The sequence below is a fragment of the Lepidochelys kempii genome, chromosome 1 (genome assembly GCF_965140265.1).
Source record: "Lepidochelys kempii isolate rLepKem1 chromosome 1, rLepKem1.hap2, whole genome shotgun sequence".
NCBI classification, from domain to species: Eukaryota; Metazoa; Chordata; order Testudines; family Cheloniidae; genus Lepidochelys; species Lepidochelys kempii.
The window spans coordinates 98,006,411-98,022,582 of NC_133256.1; the positions used below are offsets into that span (position 1 = coordinate 98,006,411).

Sequence of the window (16,172 nt, forward strand, 5' to 3'; positions counted from 1 at the left end):
GGGAAAGGAGCAGAACTCCAAGCCCCTCTGCCCCCTGCCCCTGCCCTTCCAGGCATGGAGCTGTGTCTCTGTCTGTGTACAACAACAGCAGCCCCACCGGAGGAGAGAGGCTGGGGGAGAGGGGCTGGGAGTTCTGCTCCTCCGGTGGCTGTACTGCCCCCACCCCCCAGCCTCATTCCCCAGCCCTATCTCCAGCGTAGCTGGAGGAGGACAAAGCTCCCCTGCTCCAGGTAACATGGGATGGATGTGAGGAGGGGACAGGAAGAGCGTAGGGGGCCCGGACTGGGCGGTTAGGAGTCACATGGCGGGTCACTTGGGAAGGTCATGTGCCCCCCCCCGGACCAGTAAGACATGGATTTTACTTGCACCACTGTTGATCACTGTCCTCTTTATAATAGCCCTTAACATATTTGAAGGCTTATCAGGTCCCCCATCAGTCTTCTTTTCTCAAGACTAAACATGCCCTGCTTAACCATTCATCATAGGTCAGGTTTTCTAAAACTTTTAACATTTTTGTTGTGCTCCAATTTGTTCATATCTTTCTTAAGGTGTGGCACCCAAAATTGGATGCAATAATCCACCTGAGGCCTCACCAATGCAGAGTAGAGTGGGATAAGTGCCTCCTAAGTCTTACATAAGACACACTGTTAATACACCCCAGAATGACATTAGCCTTTTTTGCAACTGCATCACATTGTTGATTTATATTCTATTTATAACCACTATAATCCCAGAATGCTTCTCTGCAGTATTACTGCCTAGCTAGTATTACTGCCAACCTATTCTGCAGTTGCGTATTTGATTCAAATCCTATCTAGTTTATAAAGCTTAGATTGTGTTTTTGTTTTATTTCTTAGGTAATCTGCTTTGCTCTGTACATTTGCTACTTATAATCACTTAAAATCTATCTTAACTACAAAGGTAGTTAATACATTTGTTTTATTTTTTTTTTTACCTAAGCTAGTGTGTTTTGCTAGAAGTGTTTGAGGAACCTGCTTAGGAAAAAAACTGCTGCACTGTCCTCTCCACATTGAGGGAGGGATGGACAGGTAATAAACTTATATTGGTCAGACTTTTGACCAGGGCAAGATGGTACAGCTCTGGAATCCTAGGCTGTAGAGCTGGAGGACAGTTGGCTGGAGCCTCTCTATTGTTAGTTCATGAATGGTTGAGGAGAAGCATTCATATAACTGCAGCTGGGTGTGTCCCTGCCTGTGTAAATGTGTGTGTGAGTGCAGGACCAGGAGCGGTCTGCAGCTTCTCACAGCCTCACAGTGTGAGAGGGGATCCAGATTGGTATGTCAGAAGGCTCAGCAGTACTCCAGTTCCAGGTTGCACCACAGGGAAGTCCATCATACCTATTTTTCTGACATTGAAGCCTGAGGCAGTCTACTCTGTCTCTTCTCAGAGACAGGAGGCTGATTTGATCCCAGATCCAAGAACCAAGGCTCCTACGGCCTCCTCAACAAGAAAAGGCTCTGAGAGCCTCTGCTTTTTATGAACATATGATTTGTGAAGGTCCCAATAACAGAGCAGCACTCTGGTGAATGGGATTTCACAAGGCAGAACAAATAGATGTATAATTAACTGCTGACACATAGCAGACACACACTAATTAAATCCTCCATTCTTATCTTGATTTTTAGTAGCTGGATTAGCTGCATTAATGGTACCCCTCCATGCACATTTATTGGTTCCTTCCATCAGCTCAGCAACAACATGAGGTGGAACCACCACCATCTTGTTTATCTGGTGTTCTGTTGGGGAACTGATCAACCTGAGCCAAGTTGAAACACTCACAGATGAAGTCTGAAAAACAGCATCACATATGTGGATGCCAACCTATGGCCCAGTAGCACCAGACACATCTGCATCATCATAGTCAAGTTTGATTTTATCCCGAACACTAGCGATTGCATTGACAGAAATCTGAGAAGGCTAGGCTCTCTCTGAACCAGAGTCAATTAGGACTTCTATGAACTCTATCGTCTGTGATGGGATAAGACTATTTTTCATAGTTCATGAGAAGACCCTGCTGCTAGAACAGGTAAAGTGCATATTCTAGACTTGCTGCCAACTTCTGCTGGGTTCTGTCACATATTAGTCAATTGTCCAGGCGGGGGTAGATGTGTAAGAAGGGTGTCTTCTGCCTTAGTTGGGACTGATATATGTAAGCCTTCTTTTAGGAGTTCATAAATTCCCAGGGACTTTAAGGTAACCCTTGAGGGAAAGGCGTGCTTCATCAGTTCTCTGGCTGAAGAGGACAAATTTCCTCAAAAGACAAGTCCTCTGTCATGACCTTTATGCCATGTGGTAATCCCAGTGCCCACAGCCTTGAGACCCATCTCATACTAATGGCCTTTGCCATCAACCTTGCAGCCATACAGGAACCAGAGTCATCAGCACCAAACTATTGCTGCCAAGGTAATCTGTGCCAGGACTGTTGATGTGGGGGCTGTCAATCCAACTGGGGACTTTGTCAATGTTGAGGTGGCCGGCATCTACATTGTTGGTGCCGACTCTGCCAGTGCTTTCTTCACCATTCCACTGTCCGATCCCACAGTGTGATGAATGCTCAAGGGAGTGCTGGCTGATGCTAATTGATGCTGGTTCTAACAGTCGCTTCTGGGTCCAAAGTGACCTGCATGAACTGCTCAAATAAATGCATCTTGTGCATAGCATCCCTGGACTTACCGTGCAGGTCCTGGTCCACTTGCACACAAAGCACTTATCTAAGATGTGGCTCTCTCCTAGGCAGAAAAGGCACTGACTGTGTCATCCTTAATGGAGATCAGTCCATTGCAGGACATGCAGAGTTTGAACCAAATACATTTCTTCCTCAAATAGGTTGAAAAATCCTGGATTAAGGTCTCCGAAGACTAATCGGTCAGTCACTCGCTGGGTTCCATCTCACTGTCACAGGGCAGTAAGAGAGAACTGGGAAGAACCATGGCCATTCCACTGTTTATGCCCTTGCACGGGAGTATAGGTGATACAGGGTGTACACACAGACACCGCAATTCAAAAAAATCCAATCTCAAGCATTTGAAGAGCGTATGCTCCTACAATGGGATCTACACCGACAACAACAACATCTGACTGACATGTCTACACTGACATATTACAAGAAGAACACTCATTCTCATCCAGTGAAATTGGGGTAACGTCTGTAGGGCTCGGAGATGCCTGGAAGAAAGTGTTGGGGTAAGTCAAAGATGAAGAATGAGGAAATAAGATAACAGATTTTAACAGACCTACTGGATCAACAGGGAACCACACAGCTTTGCACTATGACAATTCAAGAAACATCAAAGTTAATACTGTCTATGAGAAAGAAAACTCATTGAGACTGTTAATACACCTGTATCACAAAGACACTAAGTAGTAACCTTTAACACATTCTAGAGGAAACAGAGTACAAATTCCCTGTCTTTCCACAAAGCCAAAGGGCTGAAGAAACAATATGAACACAAAGCAAAGGGGCTTTAGGGGAAGAAACAGGCAACCCAAGAAATCACTACGAGTATTGGAGAACCTACCAGGAAGAAGGCAAAGTAACTAAACAGGATACACAGTACTATCCTAAACAAAGCCAAAGGACTGGCTAAGAGCTGAAGCCTGCCAAGATATCAGTTCTGACTCAAAGCTCCTTTCCTGAGGCACTGGCTATTGGTCTGTTTTTGTGAGTTATGGTAATTCCCCCCTTTTCACAGACTGGACGCATAGACTTAACTAGATCAGATTTTCTCCAATATAATTTGCTCTGCACTGAGAGTTGACTATTCTAAACTTAAAAATAACATTCAAATACAGTCCCAAATTTGAAAGTGAGCATACATATGTAAAAAAAATTTGGCCAGTAGTTTCCTAAATCATTTTATAATGATGACCGTTTAAACAAGTATTTTCTTAACACTAAACTTCTGTTTTGTCCTACATGGACCATTAGGAGGACAAGTTAGTGACTCCATTGTTGAAGATAAACATTGGGGACTCTTCAGTACATATTTGGTCAGGGGGCTCCCTAGACAAACACCCCTTTCTCCACACACAAATGACCTCGGCCCGCGCCACTTCCCGCAGCCCCCATTGGCCGGGCACAGCGAACCGCGGCCAGTGGAAGCTGCGATCGGCCGAACTTGTGGACTCAGCAGGTAAACAAACCGGCCCGGCCTGCCAGGGGCTTTCCCTGCACAAGCAGCGGAACAAGTCTGGGAAACACTGAACTACAGAATGATAGATTTTAAGTGATTATAAGTGATAGTAAACAGATCAAAGCAGATTACCTAGCAAATAATCAGAACGCAAGATAAGTCTAAGATATTAGATCAGTGGTTCCCAAACTTGTTCCGTCGCTTGTGCAGGGAAAGCCCCTGGCGGGCCGGGCCAGTTTTGCTGCTCCAGGCCAAGGGGGGCTGAGGGAAGTGGCGCGGGCCGAGGGACGTACTGGCTACCGCTTCCCGCAGCCCCCCATTGGCCGGGCACAGTGAACTGCATCCAGTGGGAGCTGCGATCGGCCGAACCTGCAGACGCGGGAGGTAAACAAACCAGCCAGGCCCACCAGGGGCTTCCCCTGAACAAGCGGCAGAACAAGTTTGGGAACCACTGTATTAGATAGATGGGGTTTGAATTAGCAATATCTCACCCTGACTGATGATACAAGCAGGCTTGCAGATTCTTAAGACACAACCTGCATCTGCCTTGCAGCCCCTCCCCCATTCCAAGTCCTTTGTCTTCCACAGCTTCTTTCAGGTGTTGAGTTGTGGGGCAGTGAAGACAAATCATGTCGTCACTCTCCATCTTATATAGTTTCTCCATATGGTGGGAACCCTTTGTTCCAAGCTAAATTCCCAGCCCAGTCTGTGGAAAAATAGAGGTACCAAAATGGAGATTAGTATCATGTGATCTGGTCACATGCCCTTGCGTGCTCCCGAGTCAGAGCAGCCATTGTCCATAGGCTGTCTGCAGCATTTCCAGGAAGGCTCACCAGGTGGGGGATAAGCTTCTCCTAAAGCCTATTGTTTCCCTTAATGGCCCATTACCTTGAATAGGCCCTTCACAATCAGTTGTCTAGACTGGAAGCATCTTGCCTGGTGACTGTCATCCAGTTGTAACCACATTTGAAATACAGATACATAGTCACTACTCATAACTTCAGATACAAAAAATGATACGTGAACACAAGTAGGATAATCATATTCAGCAAATCATAACCTTTTCATAGACGCCTCACATGCAATATTTTGTACAAGATGCCTCAAAATTATGTCATAATCATATCACAATTATACCACTATGATGAATATGGGGTGCAATGTCACACAGACAACACTGAGAGGTAGAGCACCATGTCAGTTTCAAGTCAGTTTTACCAAGTGTTTTAAAATTGAAATTTGGCATGCCAACATTTGTGTGTATTTGGGGGTTGTGGTGTTTTGTTTTGGTAATCCTAACCTTGTTCTAATGTATATGTAAAGCCGCATTCTAAATTTTGGGAATTAAGCTCTCATGTTCTGAGAGGGCATGAACAGCACCGGGCAGCCTTCTGTGTGCAAATTTTACACTGTGCGCAATATAAATCTGCTTGCAACTAAATTATTGCGATGTCACACATTGAACATGATTTCACTCTCTGGGCTTGTTTAAATGAATAGTGTGCAGCAATCTGACTTGTAAATCTACAGCACATTAGCATACTAGGCACTAATTGTTCATGTGGACTCTCCTGTGCACATGAAAACTTCCCTAGTATATTCTAATTTACTCCCATTTACTGTACGGTAGCAAGGTCCATATGGACAGTTAGTGTGTGGCACATTAGTACACTGTCAATGTACACTCAAGCCTGAACATATAAAAAGAAACACTCAAAGCATTGCAGGGAACAGAGATCTCAGCAATTGTGTGCGTTCAGGTGATATCACCACCGAGCACATGAGAAACTAAGAACTTGCCACATAAGCTTTTCAGTTCACTTTTAAAGAAACAGCACTGTAGTATGTAGTAAAAAAAGATTATGAAAAAATGTTAGAAGTACTGTACTTCGAGGCTTTCAATCTAATTTATCTAAAAGTTTTCTTCACGGTGAAAGTCCTTTTTAGTACACATGGACAAAAAAAACCCTGTACATAACAGTTATATTATAACAGTTATATTCCCAATTTAGGCCTTTTTGGAAGAATTCTATGTACTAAGCTCCACAATTCATACACATTTTTAATTAAAAAAATCTTTGTTGTTTTAGCTAGCAGTCAGTCATCACTATAAAATGAAATTCAGCTTTAAATAAAAATGAATTTCCTTTTAAATGTTGTCCTGACTCCCCATGAAGTAGATTTCTATTCTAAAATCTCTTGGTGTAAAAAGCTCCTTACAAGGAATTCATGCAAAACACTTAGATTCTTTACTACATGTTGATAGTTGTATGAAAAACAGAATATATTTGTAAAACTCACGAAGCTTGGCTCCTTGTTCAAGCAGGCCTCAACAAACTCTTTGAGGGGTTTACTGTAGTTTTCTTCCAGTGTTGGTGGATTGTTCTTTGGAATGAGGAACAAAACCTTCATCGGATGCAACGCTGAATGCGGTGGCTTTCCTTTTGCAAGTTCTATGGCTGTTATGCCTAATGACCAGATGTCTGCCTGTAACACAAACAATATTTATAGATATATGGGAGGCCAAGGGGAGCATGTGAGGAAGAAAGAAACAGCTGATTTTACAACTTTCTTGCAAATTACTGCTTTCAAGAGTATGTTTTATTTTTGTCAAGAACCACTGGTTACCTTGTACCCACTTCCCCTATTCTGTGTCTCCTAGAAAAATGTAGTAGTTTGAACAAAACACAGAATTAACTCATCTTATGCTTCATTTACTGAATGAAAATACTATCTTGTTAAAAAAGACTGGAGTCTGAACCTCTTCCCTGGAACTCTGGGCATCTACTCTTCATATAAAATATACTCATTAGTCTCTTTTATTCAACAGCCTACTGCATCCCAAGTTTTAAGTATGGGACACAATAATTGAATAAAGTTTCTAGAAAAAGCCAAGACTACTTTCACATGGGTCAATATGATTTTTGGAACAGCGCCCTTAAGGAAGCAATACACATATGATAGTTACACCTGACTGACTAAGTACCATATCTGATTTGCATTTTATGTTATAATTAATAAAACACCACTTTCAAATCATGTTTATTTAATTAATTTAAACTCCTATCCAAACCTGAGGCCATATACAAGGATTTAAAACAGCAACAATAAAAATCCTAATACAACTAAGATACAAAGATCTTCAGCCAAGCTGCAATACAATATAGCCCATGTAATAATGTAAAAAGTTATAACCTTATATGTCCACAATCATCATCACATAAAACCCATAACATAACCACACAAAAAGCCTACTATAGGAAATAAAACCCCAAAACTATTTATCCCAAATCCCTCACCCACCACTTCCTGCAAAATCCTGGAAGAACAAATATGCCTTGTAGCATCTTCTGAAGATTACCAGATCCAGGCTCTGAGAGATCAAAGAGAAGTACGAGAACGGAGATCCAGAGCTGAGGATTCCTTACTGTTGCTGCTAAAACATGCTGCTACGACCCCAACCCCCCTTTTAAATCAGAGGACTGTATGCTCAGATATCTCTGCTGACAGCACAGCTTCACCCAGAGAAGCAATATTTATGATTTTAAGGGCCCCAAAAATTAGGACTCTGTAAGTCAAAATGCTTTAAATTCCATCCAGAAACTAATCTGAACACCATGCAAGTCTCAGAGCACAAGGATAATATGCTCTCCACATGCAGCACACTTAATATGCAGCTTTCCTAAATTTCAGATAGACATTAAAGTGCGGTCATGGTGTGAAAAGTGACCAACTATAAAAAGGAAGTGTAGGCTTCCATGCTGTAGGGGACTGACCTCAATATTGATGCAGAAATATATTAATAAATTATAGATAGACCATAGGTGAGGCAATATCTTTTATTGGACTATCTTCTAGTGGTGAGAGAGACAAGATCTTAGCTTACCGAGAACTCTTCTTCAGAGAGACATCTCACCAACCTTGTCTCTCTAATATCTCTAATAACATGGCTACAACAAACAGTGCATTAATAAATCAAACTTGTTGGGACTTTACTGAATAGTAAAATATAGCTACCAGTAGTTATAGCCAGGATGCTTGAAAATATAACAATATCAGACTATGTACCTTATAAAATGCTCAAGCTGACCAAAGGAATTGCAGGAGCTTCTGCTTTCTGTCACCCTGGAGACCAGCAAATGTCAGGAAAATAGCCCTCCTTAGCCATAAAACCATGCTTATACACCTAAGAGTGACTTATCTAGACCAAGACACCTTCCCTCTTATATAAAAACACCAGTTTGGTAGAAATGTAATCCTTACTTCAAGCAAACAAACCATGTATAACATTCATGATTTAGGAACACACCTGATTGTGAAAAAGAATGTAGGATTGTGTTATCAGAGCAAAAAGTGGCTTTTTTTGCCCTCCCAAGAAAAACTTCTAGGTAAACCTAGGCAAAAAATTCTAGAAACGTCCTCATTAAAGTGAATATTATAATTACTCTAAAAACTTCATTCAGAAAAGCTTCCTGGAAAAATGTGGAAGCTGGAAGTATGTTAAACCTTTATTTCTTAAATGTTGAAATGGCAAATAGTTTTGAATTACATATTCGTGTTTTAAACTAAATGTAAAGTGTCCAGTGTAATTTCCTAATATGATTGTTATGTACACGATAAAAAGGCTTTATGTACAAACACGGAATCTAACTATGTGTTTCATTCCTCTCTAGGGCAGATCCACACAGAGGAGGACAATCTACCACTGCTATTAATTACTCTATGAGTTCAAGTGGCAGATATCTATGTGATGGATCTGAACATAAGAATGGCCATACTGGGTCAGACCAAAGGTCCATCCAGCCCAGTATCCTGTCTACCGACAGTGGCCAATGCCAGGTGCCCCTGAGGGAGTGAACCTAACAGGTAATTATCAAGTGATCTCTCTCCTGCATTCCATCTCCACTCTCTGACAAACAGAGGCTAGGGACACCATTCCTTACCCATGCTGGCTAATAGCCACTAATGGACTTAACCTCCATGAATGTATCCAGTTCTCTTTTAAACCCTGTTATAGTCCTAGCCTTCACAACCTCCTCAGGCAAGGAGTTCCACAGCTCGACTGTGCCCTGAATGAAGAACTTCCTTTTTTTTGTTTTAAACCTGCTACCCTTTAATTTCATTTGGTGGCCCCTAGTTCTTATATTATGGGAACAAGTAAATAACTTTTCCTTATTCACTTTCTCCACACCACTCATGATTTTATATACCTCTATCATATCCCCCTTTAGTCTCCTCTTTTCCAAGCTGAAAAGTCCTAGCCTCTTTAATCTCTACTCATATGGGACCCATTCCAAACCCTTAATCATTTTAGTTGCCCTTCTCTGAACTTTTTCTAATGCCAGTATATCTTTTTTTGAGATGAGGGGACCACGTCTGTATCAAGATGTGGGCATACCATGGATTTATATAAAAGGGCAATAAGATATTCTCCGTCTTATTCTCTATCCCTTTTTCTAATGATTCCTAACATCCCGTTTGCTCTTTTGACTGTTGCTGCACACTGCATGCATGTCTTCAGAGAACTATCCATGATGACTCCAAGATCTTTCTCCTGATTAGTTGTAGCTAAATTAGCCCCCAACATATTGTATGTATAGTTGGGGTTATTTTTTTCATTGTGCATTACTTTACATTTATCCACATTAAATTTCATTTGCCATTTTGTTGCCCAATCACTTAGTTTCGTGAGATCTTTTTGAAGTTCTTCTCAATCTGCTTTGGTCTTAACTATCTTGAGCAATTTAGTTTCATCTGCAAACTTTGCCACCTCACTGTTTACCCCTTTCTCCAGATCATTTATGAATAAGTTGAATAGGATTGGTCCTAGGACTGACCCTTGGGGAACACCACTAGTTACCCCTCTCCATTCTGAAAATTTACCATTTATTCCTACCCTTTGTTCCCTGTCTTTTAACCAGTTCTCAAGATCAGTGAAAGGATCTTTCCTCTTATCCCATGACAAATTATTTTACGTAAGAGCCTTTGGTGAGGGACCTTGTCAAAGGCTTTCTGGAAATCTAAGTACACTATGTCCACTGGATCCCCCTTGTCTACATGTCTGTTGACCCCCTCAAAGAACTCTAATAGATTAGTAAGACATGATCTCCCTTTCCAGAAACTATGTTGACTTTTGCGCATCAATTTATGCTCTTCTATGTGTCTGACAATTTTATTCTTCACTACTGTTTCAACTAATTTGCCCGGTACTGACATTAGACTTACCGGTCTGTAATTGCCAGGATCACCTCTAGAGCCCTTCTTAAATATTGGCATTACATTAGCTATCTTCTAGTCATTGGGTACAGTAGCTGATTTAAAGGACAGGTTACAAACCATAGTTAATAGTTCTGCAATTTCACATTTGAGTTCTTTCAGAACTCTTGGGTGAATGTCATCTGGTCCCGGTGACTTATTAGTGTTAAGTTTCTCGATTAATTCTAAAATCTCCTCTAGGGACACTTCAATCTGTGACAATTCCTCAGATTTGTCACCTACAAAAGATGGCTCAGGTTTGGGAATCTCCCTAACATCCTCCGCCATGAAGACTGAAGCAAAGAATTCATTTCGTTTCTCTGCGATGACTTTATCATCTTTAAGTACTCCTTTTGTATCTCGATCGTCCGGGGCACTGCTGGTTGTTTAGCAGGCTTCCTGCTTCTGATGTACTTAAAAACCATTTTGTTATTACCTTTTGAGTTTTTGGCTAACTGTTCTTCAACTCCTTTTTGGCTTTTCTTATTATATTTTTACATTTAATTTGGCAGTGTTTATGCTCCTTTCTATTTACCTCACTAGGATTTGACTTCCACTTTTTAAAAGATGCCTTTTTCATCTCTCACTGCTTCTTTTATATGGTTGTTAAGCCACGGTGGCTCTTTTTTAGTTCTTTTAATTTGGGGTATACATTTAAGTTGAGCCTCTATTATGGTGTCTTTGAAAAGTGTTCATGCAGCTTGCAAGGATTTCACTGTAGTCACTAAAAGAAAAGGAGGACTTGTGGCACCTTAGAGACTAACCAATTTATTTGAGCATGAGCTTTCGTGAGCTACAGCTCACTTCATCAGATGTTTACCGTGGAAACTGCAGCAGACTTTATATACACACAGAAATCATGAAACAATACCTCCTCCCACCCCACTGTCCTGCTGGTAATAGCTTATCTAAAGTGATCAACAGATCCTTTGATCTAGTTGATCAACAGATCACTTTAGATAAGCTATTACCAGCAGGACAGTGGGGTGGGAGGAGGTATTGTTTCATGATTTCTGTGTGTATATAAAGTCTGCTGCAGTTTCCACGGTAAACATCTGATGAAGTGAGCTGTAGCTCACGAAAGCTCATGCTCAAATAAATTGGTTAGTCTCTAAGGTGCCACAAGTCCTCCTTTTCTTTTTGCGAATACAGACTAACACGGCTGTTCCTCTGAAAACTGTAGTCACTGTACCTTTTAATTTCTGTTTAACTAACCACCTCATTTTTGCATAGTTCCCCTTTCTGAAATTAAATGCCACAGTGTTGGGCTGTTGAGGTGTTCTTCCCTCCACAGGAATGTTAAATGTTAATATATTGTGGTCACTATTTCCAAGCAGTCCTGTTATAGTTACCTCTTAGACCAGATCCTGCCCTCCACTCAGGACTAGATCGAGAGTTGCCTCTCCTCTTGTAGGTTCCTGTACCAGCTGCTCCAAGAAGCAGTCATTTAAAGTATCGAGAAATTTTGTCTCTGCATTTCATCCTGAGGTGATATGTACCCAGTCAATATGGGGATAATTGAAATCCCCCACTATTATTGAGTTCTTTATTTTGATAGCCTCTCTAATCTCCCTTAGCATTTCATCGTCACTAATCACTATCCTGGTCAGGTGGTCAGTAATAGATCCCTACTGTTATTTTCTTATTAGAACATGGAATTACTATCCATAGAGATTCTATGGAGCATGTGGATTCATTTAAGGTTTTTATCTAGCTCAGCATCTTGTCTTCTGACAGTGGACAATGCCAGGTGCTCCAGGGGGAATGAACAGAACAGGTAATCATCAAGTGATCCATCCTGTTGCTCATTCCCAGCTTCTGGCAAACAGAGGCTAGGGACACCATTCCTGCCCATCCTGGCTAATTGCCATTGATAGACCTATCCTCCATGAATTTATCTAATTCTTTTTGAACCCTGTTTGAAGCACATCCTCTGGAATGGTGGTCAAAGCATAAAGGGGCCTGCAAATGTTTAGCATATCTGGAACATTAATACCTTCCAACGCCATCTACAACAGTGCTATGAAAAAGCCTGTTCTCACTTTCAGGTGACATTATAAGTAAGAAGCGGGCAGCATTATCTCCTGTAAATGTAAACAAACTTTTTCATGTTAGCAATTGGCCAAACAAGAAGTAGGACTGAGTGGACTTGTAGGCTCTAAAGTTTTACATTGTTTTGTTTTTGAGTGCAGTTATGTAAAAAAAATTTCTACGTTTGTAAATTGCACTTTCGCGATAAAGAGATTGCACTACAGTCCTTGCATGAGGTGAACTGAAAAATACTATTTCTTTTGCTGTTTTTTGCAGTGCAAATATTTGTAATAAAAAATAATACAATGTGAGCACTGTACACTTTGTATTCTGTGTTGTAATTGAAATCAATATATTTGAAAATGTAAACACTCAAAAATATTTAAATAAATGGTATTCTATTATTGTTTAACAGTGCAATTAAAACTAAGAATCATCATGATTCTTTTTACTTGTGATTAATTTTTTTAATCACTGGCAGCCCTAATTTGTTTTCACGTAGATTATGAGGTACATGATGCAAATAATTAATCATGAGCATTGGACACCAACTTTTAAAACATACACAATTATTACCCACATACACAATTATAGATTTATTTGCAAATGGATTAATGGCATAATGTCTGTGTTTTTGTTATTCTTAAATATATATTTTGTGGCTGCAAGGTATTTTTAGTGCATTTATATTTAATTTTTTAAGCAGGCTTTATCATTTTTTATTTTGATACCCATGCTTTTCTTGTTACCCATGCTCTGTGGTTCATGGGCTTTATTACTGTTTGATTACCATTAAGACCCCAGGCCAAAATGGGGGAAACCCATTTTATTTTTATTTTTGACATCAGCAAGACAAAAATAATGATTTTCCCAGATTTTTTTTTAAAGGTAAAATTTACCATTTTTTACCAGGATTGCGAATTTTTTTTTAGTCTGGACGGAATTTTTAAAAATAATGATCCTAATTTTTAATAGGAATATTCAACTCATACCATATTGTATTATGTCCTTTACCATATTAATAATATACATTTGTATTAGCATGCATGCTAGGGCCAAGGAAACATTACCCTGAAGGGCACCAACAGCCTGCAAGAGGCAGAGGTGGTCCTTTTTTGGGAACTGCCACCCTATCCTGTCTGGAATTTAGCTTTTTTAAAGATACCCTCAGGGGCGTTGCTAAATTTTTAGGTGCTGCCACTCTGCATTTATTTTATCTGAACTATTAGGAACCCCTACCCCATGCCAACTGCTTTTAATATGTCCCTTTTTGCCTGGCCTTTGCAGAGTTTGGGCACATTATGAAGATTAAATTAATTTTTTTAGCCCGTACGTAATGGCTGGGGACAACTTTTTGCAGTGAGGTTTTATTGTTGAGACGTTTGCTACAATAACCTTTTTAGAGTGTGGGTTGATTATTAATTACTCTTTTACATTGCTTTGAACTACATATGCCCTGAGCAAATTGATAACAGGTGGTTTTAGAATTTATATTTTTATACCTTTTATTTTGTGTTATTTTGGGCTGCAAGTTAATAATTATTTTATTAAGGCATTATTTAATTAAACTTTTTTTATTATGAATTTTTTCAGAACCTGGGGCCTTTAAAGTGTAGGGCAAGGAACTTTCCATTCCCCCTTTTGTTGTTACTACTTGTAGTTTTGCCTCCCTCAGACCTTTTTGACCAGCGTTTGGGGTTGAAAGCGATTGTTTCAGCCTAAAATGAACTGGCTTTCCCCCTGGAACTGTCTGCTTAGGGATTTCACTCCACAAGTGAATGCACTTGGGCTTACTACAATTAAACAACAGCCTGTCAGTTCCCCCCCAGCAACAACTGAACCCACCTGCATAGCCTCCAATTCCAAATCTGCTCCCCCACTAGCCTCTAGTGCATACATGAGGATGGTGCTGTTGCCACTGAAGTGGTAGGGATTCTCATAGTCGCCAGCATAGACCATTTGTAACTCAAACCATGATACATAGCCAGTTCTTATTCATTCCCATGTGTAGCGGGGCGGCTACTCCGCTCCTAAAATAGAAGGGGTTAAAAGCAGCCCTGGAGAGGGCTGAGGCTGGGGGTGGCTGATTGGGGAAGCAGCCGCAGCTGGGCCACGCCCCAATCAGGCCCCAGCTGGCCTGTATAAAAAGGCTGTGAGCCAGAGGCCTAAGGAGTCTTTCTCCAAGCTGGGAGAGAGCAGGGCCTGCCTGACATGGTACTGATGGTGGTGCAGTGTTGGGCGGGGATATAAAGGGAAGGGTAAACCCCTTTAAAATCCCTCCTGGCCAAAGAAAAAAATCCTCTCACCTGTAAAGGGTTAAGAAGCTAAAGGTAACCTCACTGGTACCTGACCAAAATGACCAATGAGGAGACAAGATACTTTCAAAAGTTGGGAGGAGGGAGAGAAACAAAGGGTCTGGTCTGTCTGTCTATATGCTGCTTTGTCGGGGATAGACCAGGAATGGAGTCTTAGAACTTTTAGTAAGTAATCTAGCTAGGTATGCGTTAAGATTATGATTTCTTTAAATGGCTGAGAAAAGAATTGTGCTGAATAGAATAACTATTTCTGTCTGTGTATCTTTTTATAACTTAACATTTTGCCTAGAGGGGTTCTCTATGTTTTGAATCTAATTACCCTGTAAGGTATCTACCATCCTGATTTTACAGGGGGGATTTCTTTATTTCTATTTTTATTAAAAGTCTCTTTGTAAGAAAACTGAATGCTTTTCCATTGTTCTCAGATCCAAGGGTTTGGGTCTGTGGTCACCTATGCAAATTGGTGAGGCTTTTTATCCAACATTTCCCAGGAAAGGGGGGGTGCAAGTGTTGGGAGGGTTGTTCATTGTTCTTAAGATCCAAGGGTCTGGGTCTATAGTCACCTAGGCAAATTGGTGAGGCTTTTTACTAAACCTTGTCCAGGAAGTGGGGTGCAAGGTTTTGGGAAGTATTTTGGGGGGAAAGACGTTTCCAAACAGCTCTTCCCCAGTAACCAGTATTTGTTTGGTGGTGGTAGCGGCCAATCCAAGGACAAAGGGTGGAATATTTTGTACCTTGGGGAAGTTTTGACCTAAGCTGCTAAAGATAAGCTTAGGAGGGTTTTCATGCAGGTCCCCACATCTGTACCCTAGCATTCAGAGTGGGGAAGGAACCTTGACAAGGTGAATCCCCTATTTTACCTTACTGGAAAGTTAGGAGGCATATGCCACAAGGCGGAGCACTGTAGCATGGTTCTCTCTTAGTACAGCTTCCATCCCCCTCTCAGTAGTTGCCAGTTGCAGCACAAATGGCTGTCCCACCCAGGGATATGCTAAATCTGGAACCTGAACCAAGGCCTGTTTTAACTGGACCATGGCTTCCTGCTGTAGAGGGCCCCAGTTTCATTGTATCCCCCTTTTTAATAATTTATGCAGCATGGTTGCCTTTTTTAAAAAAAGTCCTTGTTAATTTCTCCCAACATTTTATTCATACCCAGAAAGGATTTAAGAGCAATTACATTTGTGGGAGTCTGGAGTTTAAGAATCAGCTCCACTCTTTGTTGGTCAGGGGAATGCCTCTTCTTTCCCAGAGTTACTCCAAGTTAATTTACTTGGTGGGAGCACAATTGGGCTTTTGGGGGGCTTACAAAAAATTCAAAAAGTTTAAAGTTTGGGGTTGAATATAACACCTTGTTCAATACCTTTAGATTTTTTTCCTCGTGTAAGTGCAACCAGGATATTATTTACACAGGAAATTA

General features: G+C 40.9%; 1 protein-coding gene across 6 annotated transcripts in view; it reads right to left on the bottom strand.

Moving 5' to 3' along the window:
- STK24 (serine/threonine kinase 24) overlaps nucleotides 1–16,172 on the bottom strand; it is a 129,226-nt gene that overhangs the window by 21,999 nt on the left and 91,055 nt on the right. For all 6 annotated transcript variants that reach the window (XM_073348324.1, XM_073348276.1, XM_073348314.1 and 3 more), the window contains exon 6: nucleotides 6,456–6,641. In XM_073348324.1, coding sequence (XP_073204425.1) covers nucleotides 6,456–6,641 — 186 coding nt within the window. The remainder of the gene's footprint in view (nucleotides 1–6,455; nucleotides 6,642–16,172) is intronic.